This window comes from Cheilinus undulatus, linkage group 22 (genome assembly GCF_018320785.1).
Source record: "Cheilinus undulatus linkage group 22, ASM1832078v1, whole genome shotgun sequence".
NCBI lineage: Eukaryota > Metazoa > Chordata > Actinopteri > Labriformes > Labridae > Cheilinus > Cheilinus undulatus.
This window is the reverse complement of record NC_054886.1, coordinates 11,535,936-11,556,548: the sequence shown is the minus strand read 5'-3', so window position 1 is coordinate 11,556,548 and position 20,613 is coordinate 11,535,936. Positions and strand designations below refer to the sequence as shown.

The following is a 20,613-nucleotide window of genomic DNA, read 5'->3' as shown; positions in this document are numbered from 1 at the left end:
GTTATTTAAGATTATTTTGACTCATATTGGAAATTGCAAATGGGTTGTATTAAAGGGGAAAATAATTTCAATGTCATTATAATATCTAATAAACAAAACATACACAACAAAAAGAAAAGTCAGTTGTTTGGCAAACTACTCTAGAGAAAACGGACACTGGAATGTTTGCATGATGTATAGAGCTTAACATCTCTGCTGCCAAAAAAAAAATGTATCAACACATTTCAGGTCAAAGAAATATCACACCTTCTATGTTGAAAATTACAGTAGGCAATACTCGGATGGAATCTTTTGATTAATTGCCAAGCCTTAATTCTTCACAAGTGTATTTTTCTAAATCCTAGTCAGAAAATAATTCATTAAACTTAATATGAGAGCCTTTTTATCTGACAAGTCAAGATAAAGATCTCAGTTCAGGATATTAAAAGTGAAAAAGCCTGTCTTGTTAGTCAGCAGTAAAAAAAAATGCTGAAGTTTCTTGGAATTAGAAAAATATCTCAGCTCAAGAAACATAAGTATTTATTTGCTGCATTGGCGTCTTTTTACATTCATCACAAGCAATTCAGGCTTTATTTCATGCTTGTACCTTCTTAAAAAGAGAATTTTCTCAACAGTTTTTTTGCAGCATAAGCAACATTTTTAGGACTTTCAAAATTTCCCCTGCTTCGCATTACTAAATCCTCTTGTTGAATCTGATGCAATCTTTATTTCAGACAGGGTGCTTTGAAAATGAATGTAATGAAATAACTGCAACATTTCAAGTTTTATTACAAATAAGCTCCAGCAGCAAAGTTTCAAACATTAAAATCAACAATACTAGCCATAGCTAACTCATATGACAATGCAATGGAGCATTTTGGAGCCGTAGAGGTAATAGAGGGTAACATAATAGAATAAGCCTACTTAAAGGTCACATATTTAAGACAAGTTTATATCAGTCTCGGAGGTCCCCAAAACATGCCTGTGAAGTTTGTTGCTGAAAAAACACTCCAGTGTTGGGAGTTTTGCATGTCTAAAAACCCCTCTGTTTCAGCCCTGCTCAGAACAAGCTCAGTTAACAAGCTGTCTAACTCCGCCCCTGACCACGCCCCTCGTAGGAAATGGATTTGGCCTAATGGATGTGGCTCTCCTGATCCTCTCCTCAGCTGCCAGCTGGGAGGAGGATTAGTGGAGGAGGGTGGAACTTCCTTCAAAGTGAGGAGGGCCAACCAGACCTGGGGGCAGTGCTTACTCCCCACATGACATCATAAGGGGTAGATCTGAGAACGGCTTGTTTTAGCACACATGTTCTGAAAGGTGGAGAAAGAGGGAGGAGAAGGGAATGGATTTTTCTCATTCTTTGAGAGACCTTGGACAGGCCAGGGGCACATATTTTTGCTAGAAAAGCCTGAAAAGGTGTATTTAGTATAATATGTAACCTTTAACACAAATGTCAGAGACTCTGGCAAATGAGGTGCGTCACCTCCAGGGCACCCGCAGACAGATAAACTAGCAAGATTGAAATGAAAAGACTTTTCTGTGTACAGAGAAAGTGATCTTAATGCATAAGAAGGTCTCATGCACATGTAGTTGTTGACATGAATACCTCTTTGTTTCGTTTTTCAATAAATTGTCAGAATATGCTTATCAGACATGCATTTATTGAAAACTACACAAATATGAGCCTTTTCATGCTCAGTTTGCTGGTTATCTGATACTGACTTTCTTAGCTTTCCTTGTGCAAAATGAGCACTTCATGGATTCAAGTGGTGAATTGTGGACAAGTGAATTTGACTGAACATGCCTTTTTTTGTCGTCAAGGCTGGGGTTGGTCGGACATTGTGATCTCAGATACCAAAAGGTGTAACACTAATAGTCTGTTTAATTGCTCACATAGATTTATCACTATAAACTTCAGTCTGTTTCATTGCTAGCTAACAACCTCTTACAGGAGATTTAATGTCCTTACTGCTCTGTTTTCACTATGTAAAGTACTTAGAATTAATATATGTCCGAACAGAGCTTGATAAATACACTTGCCTTCCTGTGAGTCAGTGCATAAAAGTGGCATTTGAAGAGTTCACAGCCCTGTTTATACATTCAAACTCCTAAAAGGAAGAACAACATACTGAGGAAAGTTGCATCAGGGCACAAAATACATTCTTCTAATGTGCATAAATAAGTTGAGGAGGGATGACAGGCTCTGCAGGATACTCAACAAACTCCATGGGGTCGCTCTTCAGGGTGTCCATGCCTTTAGTTTCCACGAATGACGACATTTCAAAGAACTTTTTCCTCTCTGGTGGACAGAAACACGGTGAAAAAAAAACCCAAAACAGCTCAGATTTAAATATGAGGAAGACTGAGAAATAAAAAGAACAATGATAGGAAATAAACCGCCCATGTGTTGTAAGACATGATTCATCATGACCTATATGATCTGAAGCTTAATGAGCAGCTTAAGAAAGAGAGGTACTCGTCTGCCCCCTCACACACACACTTTGCTTAAGCATTGCTCTACACTGTGCCAACATTTCTGTTGTTTCCACCTCTTTCACACACTTACTGTTTGCCACCTCAAAGCTCTTGAATTTGACAGGTTCAATGTAGTTGACGAGAGTGGACATCTCCTCTGTGGCGTTGACCTCACTGCTGGCTGTACCCTGAAATCACAGACTTGTCAATCAGCCCATCTAACAGTCAGGTTCACCATCAGTCCTGCTCCTGGTGGATCTTACCTCGTCAGAGTTCGGCTTTTTCAGCTCCGTCGCTGGTTCGTCCTCCTCATCCTCCTCGCTCTCCCCTTCTCCTCCTGAATGCAAAAACACATAGGTAAGTTTGGTCTCCTTGCATTGTCTCTTATCATTGATTTCCTTCTTTTTTAACCCACCTATAGACTTGCGAGGCTCAGCATCTTTGACCATCCTTTCAGCCAGCTTCTCCTCCCCATTGGACAGAAGCTGACCTCCCTCATTGTCGTTCAAAGGACAATCTACACAGATAACAATTACAATCAACTTTAATCTGACATCCCGAAATCCGTTAACTGAACATTTTGTGTGGCACAATAACCCATTCAATTTGATTCAAATCTATTATTAACAGAGTGGACAGAAGATAGAAGATAGAAGATAGAGAAGATAGAGTCAGAAATTACAGAGAAAGAGGGAGAGTTGAACCTAACTTAACAGCCTAGCTGCAAAGCCACAAGGGCCTTTCTTCAAACTTGTATCAGGTATCAGATTCATTGTAACTGTTGCCAGGGATGTACGGCTGAATCAGCTAAAAATCCATACAAATAAAGGGGGATTTAAATTGATTCAGCTCAATTTGTGTCTCGATACTCCAATTAAACAGGGTTTAAACTCTGTCTGCCCTTAACTCTGCTTATTCAACATCATAAACTCTCTAACCTGAGACCAGCAGATGGACTCAGAACAGTCATGGCCAGAGCCGGTGAAAACTTCACGGGTGAGGATGCGCAGCCCTGTTTTAAGTCCAACGTTTCAACAATGGACTGCTGGACCTCTAATGATCACAGCTCCTCTAATAACCAGAGTGTGAGAGAGCAAATTTTGCTTTTTAAACTCGTCCTCCCTTTAACACATTCTGGAGAAAACAAGCTGTTTTCACGATAATGCACATAAAATGTTGCTGTGAGGAAGGCTGGACTAGCGCCACACGTCAAGTGTTTTGCCAACATGCTTAATTTGGCCACATAGGCCAGTCTGCTTGAACCCTGTGTCAGTCATTTACTGGAACAAGTGAGGAAAATTGCAGCTTTCTTCCAGCAGATCTTAGCAGCCGCCGCTGTACTCGTGTCCAAACATAAACTACTGGAACTGCCCCCACACAAACAACAAACTACAAACTCTGCTTTCTCCTCTAACAAAAGCATGCCTCTCAATACCAGCCACTTCTGTTCCAAGTTTTTTGACCTACAGGGGACAGTGTGAATGTTCAGAGATCTAAGCTTCTGCCTGGGAATGTAGATATGCTGATATTCCCTGTGAAAAACAAAGAATTACAGTGAACCAGGAACATAATCTGCACGGCTGATATTTAACAGGAGTTGAAGGGGTTATTCTATATTTTCCTTTGTTTATTTCTATGTGGGAATTATTGAAAAACGGCATTTTTGTACTCCTAAAACGAGAGATATTTTCAGGTTAATCTTTTCAAGGTAATGAATATAAAAAAATGTATAGATTTGTTTTTGTTTTTTTGAGTCAGAAATTAATGTTAAAAATAAAAAGACTACTTTATCAAAAAAAAAAAAAAAAACAGAACAAGAAAAAAATGTGTTTCAAAGTTTCAACTTAAAAGTGAAACTAGCTGTTACACAACAATAAAGTCATATGTGCAGACAAGTGCCAGAGACATCAGTACCCACCATTGTTGGGCGATGGCTCCTCCTGCTCTCTGCGGCGTATGCTGCCACCACTTGATGGTCGGTGGTGATAATGTTTCTTCTTGTTTTTAATGAGAATCTTCCCCAGCAACTCCTGTGGCGAGGGGAGAGCCTGGCCGGGTTCCAGCTGAAGACACAAAACACAAAGATTTGTTCAGTCCAAGTTTAAAGTTTGGATGACTGATATTGCATAACTGAGCACTAATTAGACAAATTTTTTTTTAAGATTACAATGTGGTTGTTGCAGCTACATTTTACCTTTTAGAGGAAGTCGTTTGCTTTTAAATTTATCAACTCCTGCATATTAGAACTATAAAGTAGTTCGACACAAGCACTATGTCCTTATGTGGGACATATTTTAGTTCTTTTATTTGCTACAGATCAATCAAAAATGGACCACAGACCACAGTTGGCCTGCAGCCAAAGTTTGAGCATCACTGGGATAGCAGTATTAAGTGCAATGGTACTTTAAGTGAGATACCTATGGAGAGACTGGGCCCTCATTGGATGGATATAAATGACTGGCGCTGTTTATTCTGTATTTGGATCAGGTATATGATGTATTGTTTGTACAGATTTTCCTTTTTTCTCCTTGTTTATACGGTATGTAATCATTGTTTGTCTTTTTTTTCTAGAATCTCTGATGATCCTGTCTGGCTAGAATGGATGGCATTTCTGGATTTTGGAGGGTTTTTTCAATTTTTTGATGTTATTGTTTAAAAGAAAGAACAACACAGGAACACAAAGGCAGCCTGTGAAGAAGCAGTTTTCATGGATACAGCTGTAATAATTCAGTTGTTAATGTACTGTAAATGTGAGATGTTAATAAAGAAAATATATATTGATATAAAAAGAACCGTGTACTGTAGGTTGCATCAGCCAACAGACAGACTTTTGATCAGTCTTACCGGATATTTCTCCAGTGGATCAATGAGCAAGGCGTCTCCGAAGATGGTCCTGCAGTACTCAGCCATTTTGGCCTGCTGCTTTGCTCTGAAAAATAAGAAACCAATCTATTTTTTTTTTTGGCATTTTATCACAACAAAGAATTTTGCACTTTAAATTCTAGCTAAACTGGATACTGTAAAAGAAATTAAAAAGAAACCACAATTTACAGAGCCTAGGGCAAACTCAGTGATCTAAACATACTTGAGACTGTCTGAGTAACTTACGAGTCTACGTGATTTTCGAAAGACAGGATGACAGGGTACGGGGAGGTCTTGAAAGCACTCTCTGCTATCGCCTCGATCACCTCCTGCAGTCAGAGAAAGAATGAGAACATTAACAGGAGGTGCCATGTATTTCATCTCTTTGCACGAGTATGTTGAAGATTTAGTTATCTAGGGTTAATGACTGCTTAGTACCAATGTTTACACACTTAAAGCCTTCAAATCAAGCAGTACAACTTCACCATATCCACACATGACAGAAATATTTTTGCTGACACAATCCATTCCACTATAAGTAAGATGTTCAGTAACAAAAATTTGTAAGTGTTTTTTATATCTCTAAAGAGCCGATGGAAGTGAAATAGCTCCAGTTTGGTAGAATTTTATGGCAAAACACATAAAAGTCAATGAACTATAATTTATTGTGTGAACCTCTTAACCTTTATATTTCCATAATTAGAAAGAATGCAGTTCTTGCTGTGAAAAGTTGTAAAAACTCTCATGAATAACCAATTTGTTCAATCATTTCCATGTGGTTCAGTTATGTAGGAAACAAGGAATGTGTCAGTAGTTACTCTAATACATCATCTTTGGGAGAGGAGAACCATGGGAAGAGTCTAGGGTGATTAAATATACAAGAAAATGACACATACGCCTAAAAGCAGGGGCTCCCACCTTAAAAGGGATCTCAGTGGTCATGGTGAACCCGTGAGTGATGTAGGGCTCCTCGTCTGGCGGCCGGCCCTTCCAGCAGTCCAGCTCTACACAGCGGCAGCCAGTCAGCAGCACCTGCCTGTACATCTCCACCGACGACAGACCAGTAAGCTGGCCCACTGAAGGAGGAAAGATGGTTTGGATAGAAGTGATTAACTATGTATCCGAATAATCATATTTGAGATATTACTCCGTTCAGAGCATGCTTTCTACCTGTGAGGTATGTGTTGTGTGAGGAGTTGATGAAGTAATGAGCCAGCGGCTGGTTCATGTCGTCGATGACATCCAGCCTCTCTGGAGGTACAATGCTGCTTTCTTCTCCTCCAAGGTAGCGAGTGAAAGCCTGCAAACTGATCTGGTCTGCAAAAGAGAGAGAGTGTGTGTTAATTTAACATAAAGGGACTAATTTGTCAAGATTAAGTGAACAGGCCTGCACCAATCTGCTCATGATAATCAGAATAATTAGATTAAGTTGTTAAATTCAAAGGTTGGGAGATACGAATAAAATCACATCTTGTACTTTGGTGGTCAACTGGCCTGAAAGAGCAAACAGCTCCAATTTCAGCACAAACAACCCACTTAGAGGAAACTCCAGACTAGTTGGAACACCGCGAGCTGGACAGTGGATCATTTTACCAACTTTAGCCTACCAGCGCTCTAGCAGAGCCACTCATAGTAGCTTAAACTTTAAAGTTTTGAACAGTTTATCCACGCTGACTGAAGAAAAAAGCTATTGGGGGGAAGTCCAACATGCCTCATACTATTTCTAGTCAGATGGTAAATCTATACAGGATTAGTTTTCCCAGGACTCCAAAAGAAGGAGAACAATTTTGCACCTATAAAAGTCAAGGGAAATAAACCCCTCAAGTCTGTACTTACCCAAGGACAAATGCAACTGATAAAACTTACTTTGGGATAAACAGGTGTGATCTACAAATACAGCTACACGGCAGTAAATCTTATCACCACAAAACAAGACTTGTGTGTCTTGCTCTTTTAAATATAATAAACCTTACACACTTTTAAGGCCATCAAATGTGACTGAAATAACCTTGTCAGCATTATAAAGGGAAGACTGAAATTTATCATTTTTAAAGCTTAAGAGCAAACAAAAGATTTTATATAAAGTAGCTGACTTATTAAATTTAGTGCAGCTGGCCAGTGGCTAGTGCGCTGGATTTGCCTGCAAAACTGTTTTTGATGATTTGATAACAATATGCTTCGTTATACAACTGAAGGATGTCCATCCATCCATTTTCCATACCGCTTGGTGGTCCCAGGGGGGCTGGAGCCCATCCCAGCTGTCATTGGGCGAGAGGCGGGATGCACCCTGGACTGGTCGCCAGTCAATCACAGGGCTGACATATAGAGACAGATGAGCAGGCACGCTCACATTCACACCTACGGCCAATTTAGAGTCACCAATTAACCTAATGAGCATGACTTTGGTGGTGGAGGGAAGCTGGAGTACCTGGAGAGAACGCATGCACAGGGAGAACATGCAAACTCTACACAGAAAGGCTCTGAACAGGAAGCGACCCAGGAACCTACTTGCTGTGAGGCAACAACACTAACCCCTGCGCCACCATGCAGCCCTTGAAGGACTGTTTAAGAAAAAATCAAATTCCATCCTGACTTATAAAAGAATAATCAATGCTTTGGTTATTAATGCTTTAATTTTCTGTCCTCCTCCATGGAAAATCTACCACACATCTCCATCTTGTCTATCATGCAGTAGCAAGAACTTAATCCAGCTCTTTTTGGTGAACCTGAACTGACTCAGTACATTTTAGGCCTGGTTTTAAGATTTTATGGATGTTAAAGATGCAAAAAGGAGCGATGCTTTGTCTGTTAGGATAGCACGCTACATGAGAATATTTTCCTTAAAGCACAGCTTTCTTTTAAATCTCCTGTAAAATACACGCCTTTATGTAGTCCTACTTTGGTACTCCTTTTGTAATTTTGGAAATGATATTTTAGCCACTTGTATTTAATCTCTGATTGGTTTATTTTTTTTTTATCTCCAACAATTTCACTGTGCCCAACATTTTAATGTTTGCTTTGCAACTTTTAGTTTGAACCAGCGTTTTATGGATTACTTTGTGAACTTTGTTTTGAAAGAGTGCTGTATGAATAAAGATATTCAGACTTTTCTCTGTCTTTCAATACTTTCTTGTGCTCTCTCGCCAATTATTTTTCAGGTGTAATGATGGCACCAGGAAGAGTTGCTTTGCTCATAGAGGCTATAAGTGGCTATGGATAGGATAGGTCATACATGGAGCCTGGGTCTATCGAAGGTGGCACAGCTGCCTAGGCTGTCATGTAGTTGAAGTCGAAGTAGCTATGCAGTGGCAGCCAACTATAAAAAGTTTTCACCCTTTTTGATGTTTCACCCTTTAACTGTTTTTATGAAACAATTATGATTAATATTAAATTGCCAAGATGTTTTTATAAACACTTTCCATGGCAAAGGTTCTTGATGACAGACAAGAAATAATAAGGTTAAAAATCAGGGGTTATTTAAATATTTTGTAGTTTTTCCTTGTGTTGATCACATGTTCAAGCTTCTTTGAATAAAGCACCTTAACACAAGATATGTTAGCATGAAGACCAAATTAAGTCACCAACCTCTCTCCAACTGGCTAGTGTTGGTCTCGTATTTCTCCATGATCTGTCTGACCTGCTCCCTCTTCAGCGGGGGGTACAGCACCTCGTTCAAACGGGAGTCTCGCTGCCTGCGGTTGATGAAGTCCATCAGCTGGTCCAGAGAGATAAAAGGCTTCCCCTTGGAGCCACTGGAACACAGACAGGAAAGTTTACTGAAATCATGTGCTCATGGTGACTGATGTGGTTTGGATTTTAAGAGATCCTAAATGAACATGACTAACTATAAAGGTTTCAGGGTCAGGGTTTGAATTCTATTTCAGTAAAATAAATGGAAAATAAAGCTTTATATGTGTCAAAAACCTTTCTTCAAAGATGCTTTGTATCTCAGGCCGTAGACAAAGGCTAGCAAGAAACTTCTGGAAGGCCTCCCATGTGAAGTCATCAGGCTTGAGTCCCTCTGACTGAGAGAGAAAAGAAGGGATTGTGTTAAAAAGACATAAAAAGAAAAAGAAAGAAGCCTGATCATTCAGGGACATTTTTACTGCCTGTGACTATCACTGAATATTCAACACAGTTAAACTGAGTTCCTGTAAGTGCTGCAAGCTCCTAATTATTGTGCTCAGTCCTCCATACTAGGTGTGCTTTTCTGTTGAACCAGCAGGGGGCACCAGATCACAACAATGCAAGGAGAAACGCTGACAGTGCAGTTTGCACAATCTGGTCTCCTGTTCAAACAGAAATGTCTTGTGACACGGCCAAACTGATTTTTGTAAAGATTGCACCCATTTATCACACACAGGAAACCTTGTGTTACAACCTTAACCACAACTCTTTGGTGTATTTAACTGCACAATCAAGTAAATATTCTGACAATATGATTAAAAAATTTATAAAAAACACTACTTAGCACTGAGCAAAACTTTTAAACATGGTTGGGCAAAAAACCATCAGGCGGGAAGGAGGACTGACACAACCCATGTAGTGCTCTGGATGTCCTTGCATTTTATATCATATGAAAAAATAACAGTGTCTGCACAGTATGGGATGGATGTGGCGAGTTAGCACTAGGCCTAGGGAACTGTCCAGGTGGAAGGCCTGGATAAAAGAGATGCCATCCAGCTTGACCTTGCCTGCCAAGCGACGCACATGTTGAAATGTGTTGGGCTTGACTTGTGTAATATTAACTTCAGTTTGGCCAAACTGCAAAAAGTATGGAAGAGGTTTAGGGCTACTAAAAAAAATTTGATATGCAATTTCTTTTTTAACTTGTAAGAAAAAAATTCTGAACTTTGGGTTTAAAGTCAGAATCCTGAGATTAAAGTCAGAATTCTGACTTTTAAAAAAAAAATTGTGTCCCTTTTTCAGTGGCCCTAATCCTCTGTAAAAAGCCTTCATTTAAGCAACCAATATATTTATATACACCATTAATGCTAAGTGCAGCTACAGTAAAGTGAAGATTTTCTCGTATTGAATTATCAATTCAAAGTTAGTGGGTGCACTAGTGTCAAAGTTTAAAATCAAGGAGAGTTTGTCCATAATTTAATTTCATTGAAGTTCGTGTGGAATCACAGAATCAAGTTTTAGTACGTTTCTGTTTTTCTTTTTTGTAAAGCTAAGTTTTTATTTTGTTTCCATCAACTAAACTGTTTTAGTTTTAGCTATCTCATTGGTTTTAGTAAACCGTAGTCGCCTTGGTCTCTACAACAGCCACTATTGTTTGTAGGCTAACAGTGCAACTTAACCATGCCTGTAGCTATCACCTCTTTTTCTTTAGATGACACCTACTAAATGGTCATTCTCTGCCTGGAAACAAGCTTTTCAGACAGTAGCTTTGTAAAATGGACCCCCTGATGACAGGCATAAAATCAGGCCAATCCACCTTCTTTGCAGGGTTAAGTTTTTCTTGGCTCAAAGTGAATGAATAGATAAACATCCATTAAAATTTAGACTGCCTTAGATTTAGATAACATTCCTGCAAGCCCACATCTATTTCTATTTTGGCCTCTTTAAATTGAAAAGGCATGCTAAGAATGCTCTGCAACACCCCAGGGTGATAGACTGAGTTGTTGCTATTATCATGTATGGAGGACTACAGCATCTCCTGAGCAGCCTTGTGGTCAGTGATGGCCGATAATTACCCTGTTATTGACGAGACCACACTGCTCCAGAGCCGTCTCCACTCTCTTTTTATCTGAAAACATCTTGAGAATACTGAAAGACAGAGTTTGGAGAATGGTGGTCATTGAAATTGGTTTTCATTATGACTGAGAGAAAACATCTACTGTCCAGAGATATCAGCAGAATCTGATATTAGATTTACATAAATGAAAATGATGAGCATGGGTCAGATGTCAACAGTGAGCAGAAGATAACTCTCAGTGGAGATGAAAGTGAAAGTGGAAGAGAGACAGAGAAGAGGAAAGGAAAGCAGAAGTGGTTTTTTGAATTCTGTGTGTGGCATCTCACTTCTTCACAGGAATCTTCCCGTCCTGATTCACCTGCAGTTTTAACTTGGTGTATCTAAAAGAGAAAAAAAGACTCTTTAAACCGTCATCTAACATCTGCCTCATGTCAAGATAAAAAAACTTTTAACTGCTTACGCTTTGAGGAGGAAGGTGTTTCGTGATGCATTCTGGGAGAGTATGTTTGTGGCCAAAGTGAACAGCTCATCCGTCCAAATCTGGGAAAGCAAACATGCACACAGTGATAAAACAGGGCTGTTTTAGTGTTTGTCTGATGTTAAAGTAAATGAAACAGTTTTTATATACAATATACAGCACACACAGGAAATAATCCTTCTTTACAACTCCTAAACCTGCACACTCACGAGCCTCTAAGTCAACATAGTAAAGTGAGTAACCAGCATATGGCCTTAGGAAAGAAAGAGGGACGAGGAGAAAGCTTGGAGATTAAAGGAAGGAATGACAGAAAGATATATTAGCGTGCAGGTTGACGGGTGAGTTTTCTGTGGTTACCTTGGCTGTGTCTTCCTGCATAGCCTGGAAGTTAAGGAAGGACGTGTTGACCAAGTCATTGCCATGGACCACAGTTACCAGCTTCCCTTCCACGTTGTCACCTTTTCCAAAGCCAAGCAACTCCCGCAGCTTTGGGTCCTGACACACAAACACATTTTCACCTCTTTTGACAAAATTTAACTCAAGTTTTTATTGAGAACACAGTTTTTTTTCTGCATTTAGACTCCGTCCTTCCTGCTCCTTGCCCATCTCTGAGCCTCCAGAGAACAGTAAATGTGATGCATGTGGTGCAGCACTCTGATCTAATTAACCAAACGACTCTTTCCTCCCTTTTGGACCACTCTCTCTCCACCAGCAGCTCTCTCAGTGTCTCTCTATCAATTATGCATTCCCTCCATTACTCACTCTCTATCCTCTCTCTCTTTCATTTCAATTAAATAAATTAACTCAGAGGATTGTTTATGAAGAAAAGTGCACAGAAAGGACTGCTAACAGCTTGACTTGGATCCAAACATTCTTTTTCTACTAATAGATCATCTACAGACATCATTATTAATGGTTTTATTTGGAACTATTCTCTACTGAACAAGTAGTTCCCATAAAAGTGTTGACGACGTGTTCTGTGGATTTTCAACAGCAACAGGAGGTCTGCTCCTGGACTTTAGGGTTGTTGAACTTTTAAAGCCTGTATCAACAGATTTTATGGCAGACAAATGTGAGCACATCTTTTTTTATTAGTGAGATAACATGACAAGAGAAAAAGTGATGTAAAGACAAAGGAGCAAGACGATAAGACAGGAACAGACAGTGTGCAGACCTACAAATAATAAAGGTAACAGGAATGTATGGATGTTTAAGAAAACTCTGAAAGAAGAGATAACCCTGCTGTCAAATCCTGTCTGTTTTCAACCGTACAAACTTGAGTTATTATCTGATAGCTGAAAATATGATATTAAGACCCTGTAAGGAATTTGAGGCTTGTTACAAAACAGACTGAAATTAGTATAAATGGCTCTTTAAGATCTAAAGCATAGCAAGCAAAAGTATATTTAAAAAGATTGATTATTATTATTATAAACCCCTGACTCTTCTGGCAGCACAATACAGAGAAAGCCTTTTTTAAAAATATTTTCTAATGTATTCACGCTGAGGGATGAGTCTGATTGTGTAGTAAAGCAGATGATTCATGAAATCAGAAACACAAGAAGGATAATATCTGTAAATATGAAGAACCACTCTGTTCAAAGGGGGCAAAAATTAAGACAAACTGAAAGTTCCTCACAGAAATTTACAGTGCCTATAAACTGTGTTCTACCCCTTGGATGTTTTATCCTTCAAATGATTTATAAATCAATCATGGTATATCATTTTGCTTTCTTGACCAAAAACCCCAAAATATTACAAAAACCTCTCTAATGTCAAAGTGAATACAGATTTCTACAAATGAATGTCAATTAGATAAAAATAGGTAAAGTACGTGACTGCATAAATATTCACGCCCTTCATGGTAGTTTTGGCTGCAATCACAGCACTGAGTCTGTGCGGGTAGCTCTCAATCAGGCTTGCACATCTGGACACTGCAAAACTGCTAAAGCTCTGTCAGGTTGCATGGGAATCAAGCGTGAACACCCCTTTTAAGGTCCAGCCACAAATTCTCTACTGGATTGAGGCTTAGACTTAGCCACTCCAGAATATTCACCTTCTTGACTCTAAAACTTGTCTGTGCAGCTTTCTCTGCAAGCTTCTGGTCATTGCCTTGCAGGAAAATAAATCTTCTCCCAGGCCATAGTTCTCTTGCAGACTGAATAAGACTGGCTTTTCTGGGTTGTCTATATTTTGCCGTATTCGTTTTACCCTCTACCTTTACAAGCCTGCCAGGGCTGGCTGCTGAGAAGCATCCCCACAGCATGATGCTGCCAAAACCATGCTTCACAGTGGGGATGGTGTGTTTGTGGTGATGAGTGGTGTTTTGAATGATGGCCATGAAGCACCATTTTGGTCTCATCAGACCAGAGAACTTTCTCCCACTTGACCATGAAGTCTCCTATGTGCCTTTTGGTGAATTCTAGTGAAAGATTTAATCTGAGTTTTCTTCAACAGTGCCACAAGCTCCCATAAAGCTTTGACTGGCGAAGAACTGATAGAAAATGCATTTGAAAATAATCAAATTAAATTAAAAGCAGCCTGATACTATTCTTTAAACACATCTTATCTAGTGCAGTTGATATTGATCAGAGTCCTCATTTTAAAAAAAAGTAAGCAGCAGAGGTGGGCAGAGCTGGTGAGTACATTTCTACTCATATTTTGTTATTTTATTAAATGAGCACCTTCTGGTGGTGGAATTTACATACTGAATGTTTAAATATTTGATTCTGTTTGTTCCTGAGATTATTTCTGGACTTTTCATATTTAGATGAGACTTGAGAAAGAAAGGACACATGGAGAGGAGAGAATAGGGGGTGACATCAGCCAAACGGCATCAGAACCAGGAGATGAACATGCAACCAGGACTGTGGTCTCTGTACAAAGGGCACCTGCTCAACCACATCCCCTAAACCAGCACCCCATCTGTTTGATTTGTCTGATTCAGCAAACTTTAACATGGTAGCTGCACAGTTTTGGGTCAACTCCCTGGTGCAACTTAAGTACGTGGACATACAAGAGGGAAAAGTGAGGTTGCTATAGTGCTACATTCATCTTTTGAGCCATTGTTGTTCTAAAACTAAATATTACAACACCCTTTACAATACTGTGAGCAGTGAGAAGATGGTCTGGCTGTAAAAGGAAGTCGTTCTGTGCTGCTGCTGCCAAATGTCCTGAGTGTTTGCTCATGATGGATTTATGTTAAGTCCCTATACATAACATAAAGAGTACAGAGAAGACCTGTTCTTTGTATGAAGACTCCTGAAAGAACACAGAGAACATTTTGGCAATTTATCAGTGACTGGAGTTGATTGATAATTTTGTTGAACTGAATCACAGCCACCTACACAGAGGATCTGAGGAGATAAAAAGTGTTCCTGCAATTTGGCAGACTGGCCCTTTATTCTACCACACTTGATAATTTGTCTTAAAGCCACAACTTGTTGCCTCATAACAACAAAAAATTCAATTTTTTCACAACATGAGTTTTTTGTTAGTTGTTGGCTCATTGTTCATTGCAAAAATGCATCAATTCTGAAAGACTGATTAAAAGCAGAAGCATATTGGAGTGTTTGTTCCTACTCATTGATTTAATAAAGTAAACACAGTCATATATTGTGCAGTGATTCTGTCTTTTGTTATCTTTGGCTAATCTGATCCACAAGCCTGCCCTTTGTCAACACATCCATATGTTTGAACTTAGCCACTAATGCCCTGCTTTATGCTAGCCACTCTGCCAGACTGATCTCCGTTCTTACACAATGACTTCCTCGCCAACAGTCGCTGGTTATATCACTTCCTGTCTGCTGGTCCATCTGTCAGCAGCCTCATTAGCACACTGTCACCTTTGTACCATCAGCTGAGAGAGGAAACACACACACTCAGAGGACAAAAACACGCACATCTTTTGATGACAGCCACTCTTGAGCATCACATTGCTGTTCAGAGGACAAAGTTATCAACAGCAGGAGGTGACAGCGTCTTTCTTCTCCACACACACACACACACACACATTACTAACCTTTGGCTGTTTGGCGTATTTTCCTGTTCTGGTGTCTCTGATAGTGGCAATGTCCAGAATCTCCACCTCCTAAGAGAGAAACACATCAGTCAGAGTCTTGATGGACAGAGAGGCGACATTAGCATCATAGTCACACATTTCAACACCTCTTTTTGGACTTTTATTCAGTATTATTGTAAAAAAAAATAGAAAAAAAGAAGAGGAAAGGTGTCCTTATGTCTACTAAAATTCCCATGAAATCAGGGTTGAACCCAAATCTCTTGCAAAGTTCACTATGATGAAACACTGCCTTGAATTCTTATCTCCCCCTTCATTGAAGTTGCACTAGCAGACAGTGGTTGTCCATGATGGTCACATTCAGTGCAACTGGCTGCTTTATAATAACCTTGTAAAGCAAATGAATGGCCAGATTCTGTGTCTGTCATCAGGCCAATCCATCATGCAAAGCTCAAGTCTGAAACAACAGTTCCAGCTCTGAGAACAGATCTGACCAATCAGCGTCATTTGAGGAGAATGAGGTTGAAGCTACAGGTGTGGTTCAGTTGTACTGAAAGCTGACAGCAATGGCTGCCGCCAGTGTAGCATTTAGCAGGGATGTAGCCAAGGTAGAGTGAACTTTTATCAGAACTGGGACACATTTCCTCATTAAAACAAGAACAAAGAGCCACAGAGCGGTGTTACTTTAGGCAGCTATCTCTAATTTTAGTCTTTGTCTTCAGACCAAATGTCTTTTAGTTTTAGCCCCATTTTAGTCATTTCTACCCTTTTTAGTTTTAGTCTAGTTTTAGTCCAAAAAAGTCCTCACATTTTAGTCTTAACTTTGAGTCCAAGCATTTATTTTCTTGCCTAAATCTGGTACCAAGTCATGCTAGTGTGTTCTTTGCACACTGCCAAACCTGGGGTCCCTGCTTTCTACAGCTGAGAAGTAAAATAGCTACAGATGCATTGGGGTTTCTTGTCAGATTTACCCACAGTAGAGAAATCTTATGGATTTTGAATGTCCGACAAAAATTACATTACATTACATTTTAGTCTAGTTTTAGTCATCTTGATGAAAACTAAACTTACTTTTTGTCAGTTTTAGTCTTAGTCTTACAGTTTTTGTCATGGAAAAAAAGGCTGTTGACCAAATTTTTAGTCATGTTTTAGTCGATGAAATTAACACTGCCACACTGAAAGCTTCTCTTGGCAGAGCAGATGTTTTTGCACTTGTCTTGACCAGCCTTGGCATGAGTTTTATCCTCCAGTGAGTTCCGCTGTGACAAAACTATGGGAGCGCCTGACTGTCGAGCTCAGGTTACAACATGAGCGGCACATACCTGACTACCTTACATTGGCCCGTTGCTCTGATAAGCCAGTAAATAGGATTGGGCTATATTTATTTTTTAATACCGTCATACCCATCCAAAAAATTTATATGGGGTACAGGTGCTATCATCAAGTATTTAAACCCACGTTAAACAAGCACTTGTTGACGTACACACACGAGCGTCGTGAGCAAAGCACATTCCTCTACAAGCTCAAGCTTCAGCTCAGAACACATTTATAGGGCGATGTTTATAGGAGTGCTGAAAGTGATTTACAGTTAAAGCACTGTTCCCAGTTACTTCAGGACAAAGGCGCAAACTGCGTTTGGTTTTCCTCTCCATCTTGACACATACCTTTACCTTTTTTTTTCCCACCGTTGTCCCAGAGGTAATAAGAGAAATATTAACTATCATCATCTAGGATCTGGGAATATTAACTTACATTCAGTGTGCTTTTAAACATTTAACGATTGGCCTTAAATACTTTTAGTGCTAAAAAACTCCCAGGTAAGATTTCCATTTCTGTGTGGTTGCTTGCTTCTACAAGGGTTGTCATTTCTTGAACTGAATTCAGCTGTAACAGCCCAATTAAAGAAATGCTTGCTGGTGACACTGCTGCTGCATCAGCATAGTGCCGTCGCAGTACGATTGTGTGTGAATAACCGTGACATATAGCGTAAAAAAAGTCTTTTGTTGCCGTCAGAGGAATACACAGGCACAATCCTGTTCTACATATAAGAGGATGTATTAGTAGCCTTGGCCTCCAGTGAAAACCTTAGTTACTGATAAAAAATGAGTTAAATCTATTCTTTGAAATGTAGTTGAGAAATAAAATTGTATGACTTTATTTTTTCCTGCTGTTTGGATTCATGTAGGAGTCAGAAAGAAGAAATGCTAATGACAGAGCAGTGTGTTGACAGATCGGGAAAGAAGAAACACTTGAATGAATTTCTTTGTTGAGATAAATTCCTCAGGCTTAAAGTTTACAGCCTGTCTAGGATTTCTCCTCCTTCCATTAAATCCTCTTTTATTTATCTTTTATCATACTCTCCTGTTTCTTCAGACACGAAACACAAACCAGTGACAAATGAAGTGAGTGCATGTGTTTGTATGAGACAATGGAAAACAGAGACAGAGAGAAAGAGGGGATATGTGGAAGGGACTGAGCATCTGCAGTTATCGGGCGTATCTATGGAGCTGATTTGCATGACTGATGCTATGACAAATACACAAACGTATGCATGTACGCACATGTAAACAGGCAAAGCACACACTGAGAGAAGATAAGGAAGCTGTTACAACATTATAGCGAGCAAGGGTTACACGGCCTGGGAGGAAGAGAAGGGAGACAAAAATGGGAATGATGCACATGAGGAGGAGGGGGCGGTCATAAAATCAGCCATAAACAGAGAGGACGACACTGTATATATTTGTTTAGCCCTACACTCATCCCCAGAGCTGTTCATGAATCTCACAGAGATACAGTGCTGTGAAAAAGTATCTGCCTTCTGGATTTCTTATTTTTATGCATATTTGTCACACTTCAATCCATCGTATCATCAAAAAAGTTTTAATTTATGACAAAGATAGCAAGAGTAAATACAGCATGCAGTTTTCAAACGATGATTTCACTTATTAAGAGAAAAAAAACATCCAAACCTACCTGCCCCTATGTGAAAAAGTAATGCTCCCTTGTTTAACCATGAATTAACTATGATTAGCCACATTTTGGGCAAAGCTGAGTTCATTTTCAATGGCCACAACCAGACCTGATCACTGTCTGACACAGTGAAGTAGGCTAAAAGATTCCAAAAAGCAACACATCATGTTGTGATCTGAAAAAATTCAAGAACAGATGAGAAACAAAGTTACTGTCATCTACCAGTCTGGAAAGGGCTACAAAGCCAATTATAAGGCTTTGAGACTCAAGCAAACCATGGTGAGAGCCATTATCCACAAATGGGGAAAATTTTGAACAGTGGTGCACCTTCACAGGAATGGCTGGCCTACCACTTGACTCAGTTATAGAGATGTCGGGGGAACTGCACTGACCAGCGGCCCTGTTTTTTTTGGATTTGATGGTTTAGTATAACAGCACAAAAACAATGGATGCTACAGGTGGCAAGGGAGAACCAAGGGACCAAGTTTTTGAGACTGTGGAGGCTACAGCGACTTTTAAATCTGGCGTGTGGAAGCGTTTTGGCTTCCCGGTGTCAAGAAATGAGAAAAGAGAAAAGGTGACTGACAAATGAAAAACAGTATGCAGACACTCCTCTGGCCAGGCCCTAACTCTCTTAAGGAAGCGTTCACAATCCCACTCCCACACCATAGTGTGAGGGCTCAACAAATCACAAGGTGTATTAGTGAATTTATCCTCAGAGACCTACAGCTGTTTTTAATGGTAGACAACGAAGGTTAGTGAACGTGCCTGAGCCAAAGTAAAAGCAGAGCATGGCCTAATACACACCTATGGCACTTTTTCGCACATATTGTAACATCAAAGGTGTAATTGTTATTTAATAAATGCCAATGTCAATTCCTTCCAGGTTTTCATTCGTTGCTTTGGAGAGTTTTTGATACTCCAATAAATACCATACCATGGACTTGTTATCAAGTTACTATTGTACCATGAGATTTTGATGCAGGTACACCCCTACTCAGGTAAGGTCAGTGTTCATGTTTCAAAAATAAGAAAGAGACTGGGCAAAAATGGCATCATGGGAGCGTCCCAAGGTCAAAACTACTGCTGACCAAAAGGAACACAGAGGCTCATCTCACATTTGCAAAATCATCTTGATGATCCCCAAGACTTTTGGAAAAATATTCTGACGAGACAAAAGTTTAACTTTTTGGAAGGTGTGTGTCCCGTTACATCTGGTGTAAAACTAAATGGACTTGGTAAATGGAGTTGAGCTTGAATAGTGTTATTCTAGTCATCTGAGTACTCAGAGCACTTTTACATAGCAGGTCACTTATCCAATCACAGCCTTTCACTCCATTCATTCCACCTTCACTAATGGCAGAGCTTGCTTTGGAGAATCAGCCATCAGCATTAGCTAATCCCATTCATATACATTCATGTCCATTTCAATGTGGATCGAACCACAACCTTCTGGTTGCGAGACATCCGTCTCTGCCTACTAATCCACAGTCGCCCTGACCAACACAGCAGTTTATGAATAGATTGTAGGAACAGTTAGAGCTGGGCAATTAATCAAAAAAATAATCAAAACTGACATTTAGAGCCTCTAACCAACATAAACCTGCTTTGTCAATTATTTCAATTTTTCTCCCTAACAATTTTCTCTCTACTAATGCTGACTGACTACTGACCGTGTAGTCACGTGATAGTAGCCAGGTGTTGCAAGGCATGTAGCCTGCTGGAAACCCAAGAGAAGAAGAAGTACTCATCATGTGCTCATTCCCATCCAGTCCACTAAAACTCAAACACGTGCAGAGTGAGCAGCAAAGTTATTTTTTACCTTTTATACAACAGTATAAAAATAATTTATTTTGTTAGCAAGAAATACAAGTTGTTTATTTTCTACTTTTCTTGGAAAATTTGACTTTCACAAAAAAGGATTTTCATTTCAGCTGATGTTTGTTTTGATTTAAATTATTTCAATAAATAACCATAAATTTTTTATCTGTGCCGGTTCTTTTCAGTTATTTGTTTTGAAATTAAACAAGTATTTTCAGAACAAACAGAATAGGAGGTTGGGGGTGGAATAATCGTTAATTAATCATAATCGAAGTAAAAAGTTCAACTAATCGTGATTTTGATTTT

At 39.5% G+C, this 20,613-nt stretch overlaps 1 protein-coding gene across 1 annotated transcript in view; it reads right to left on the bottom strand.

Annotated features, from left to right (window-relative positions):
- Positions 1 to 20,613, bottom strand: part of plcb3 (phospholipase C, beta 3 (phosphatidylinositol-specific)) — an 85,188-nt gene that overhangs the window by 16,529 nt on the left and 48,046 nt on the right. The window contains exons 3-18 of the mRNA XM_041778988.1: positions 15,520 to 15,588; positions 11,856 to 11,993; positions 11,481 to 11,560; positions 11,347 to 11,400; positions 11,019 to 11,091; positions 9,241 to 9,341; positions 8,902 to 9,068; positions 6,487 to 6,633; positions 6,235 to 6,392; positions 5,563 to 5,645; positions 5,299 to 5,383; positions 4,373 to 4,517; positions 2,870 to 2,971; positions 2,718 to 2,791; positions 2,546 to 2,642; positions 2,194 to 2,278 (exon numbers count right to left, since the gene is read on the bottom strand). Coding sequence (XP_041634922.1) covers positions 2,194 to 2,278; positions 2,546 to 2,642; positions 2,718 to 2,791; positions 2,870 to 2,971; positions 4,373 to 4,517; positions 5,299 to 5,383; positions 5,563 to 5,645; positions 6,235 to 6,392; positions 6,487 to 6,633; positions 8,902 to 9,068; positions 9,241 to 9,341; positions 11,019 to 11,091; positions 11,347 to 11,400; positions 11,481 to 11,560; positions 11,856 to 11,993; positions 15,520 to 15,588 — 1,658 coding nt within the window. The remainder of the gene's footprint in view (positions 1 to 2,193; positions 2,279 to 2,545; positions 2,643 to 2,717; positions 2,792 to 2,869; positions 2,972 to 4,372; positions 4,518 to 5,298; positions 5,384 to 5,562; positions 5,646 to 6,234; positions 6,393 to 6,486; positions 6,634 to 8,901; positions 9,069 to 9,240; positions 9,342 to 11,018; positions 11,092 to 11,346; positions 11,401 to 11,480; positions 11,561 to 11,855; positions 11,994 to 15,519; positions 15,589 to 20,613) is intronic.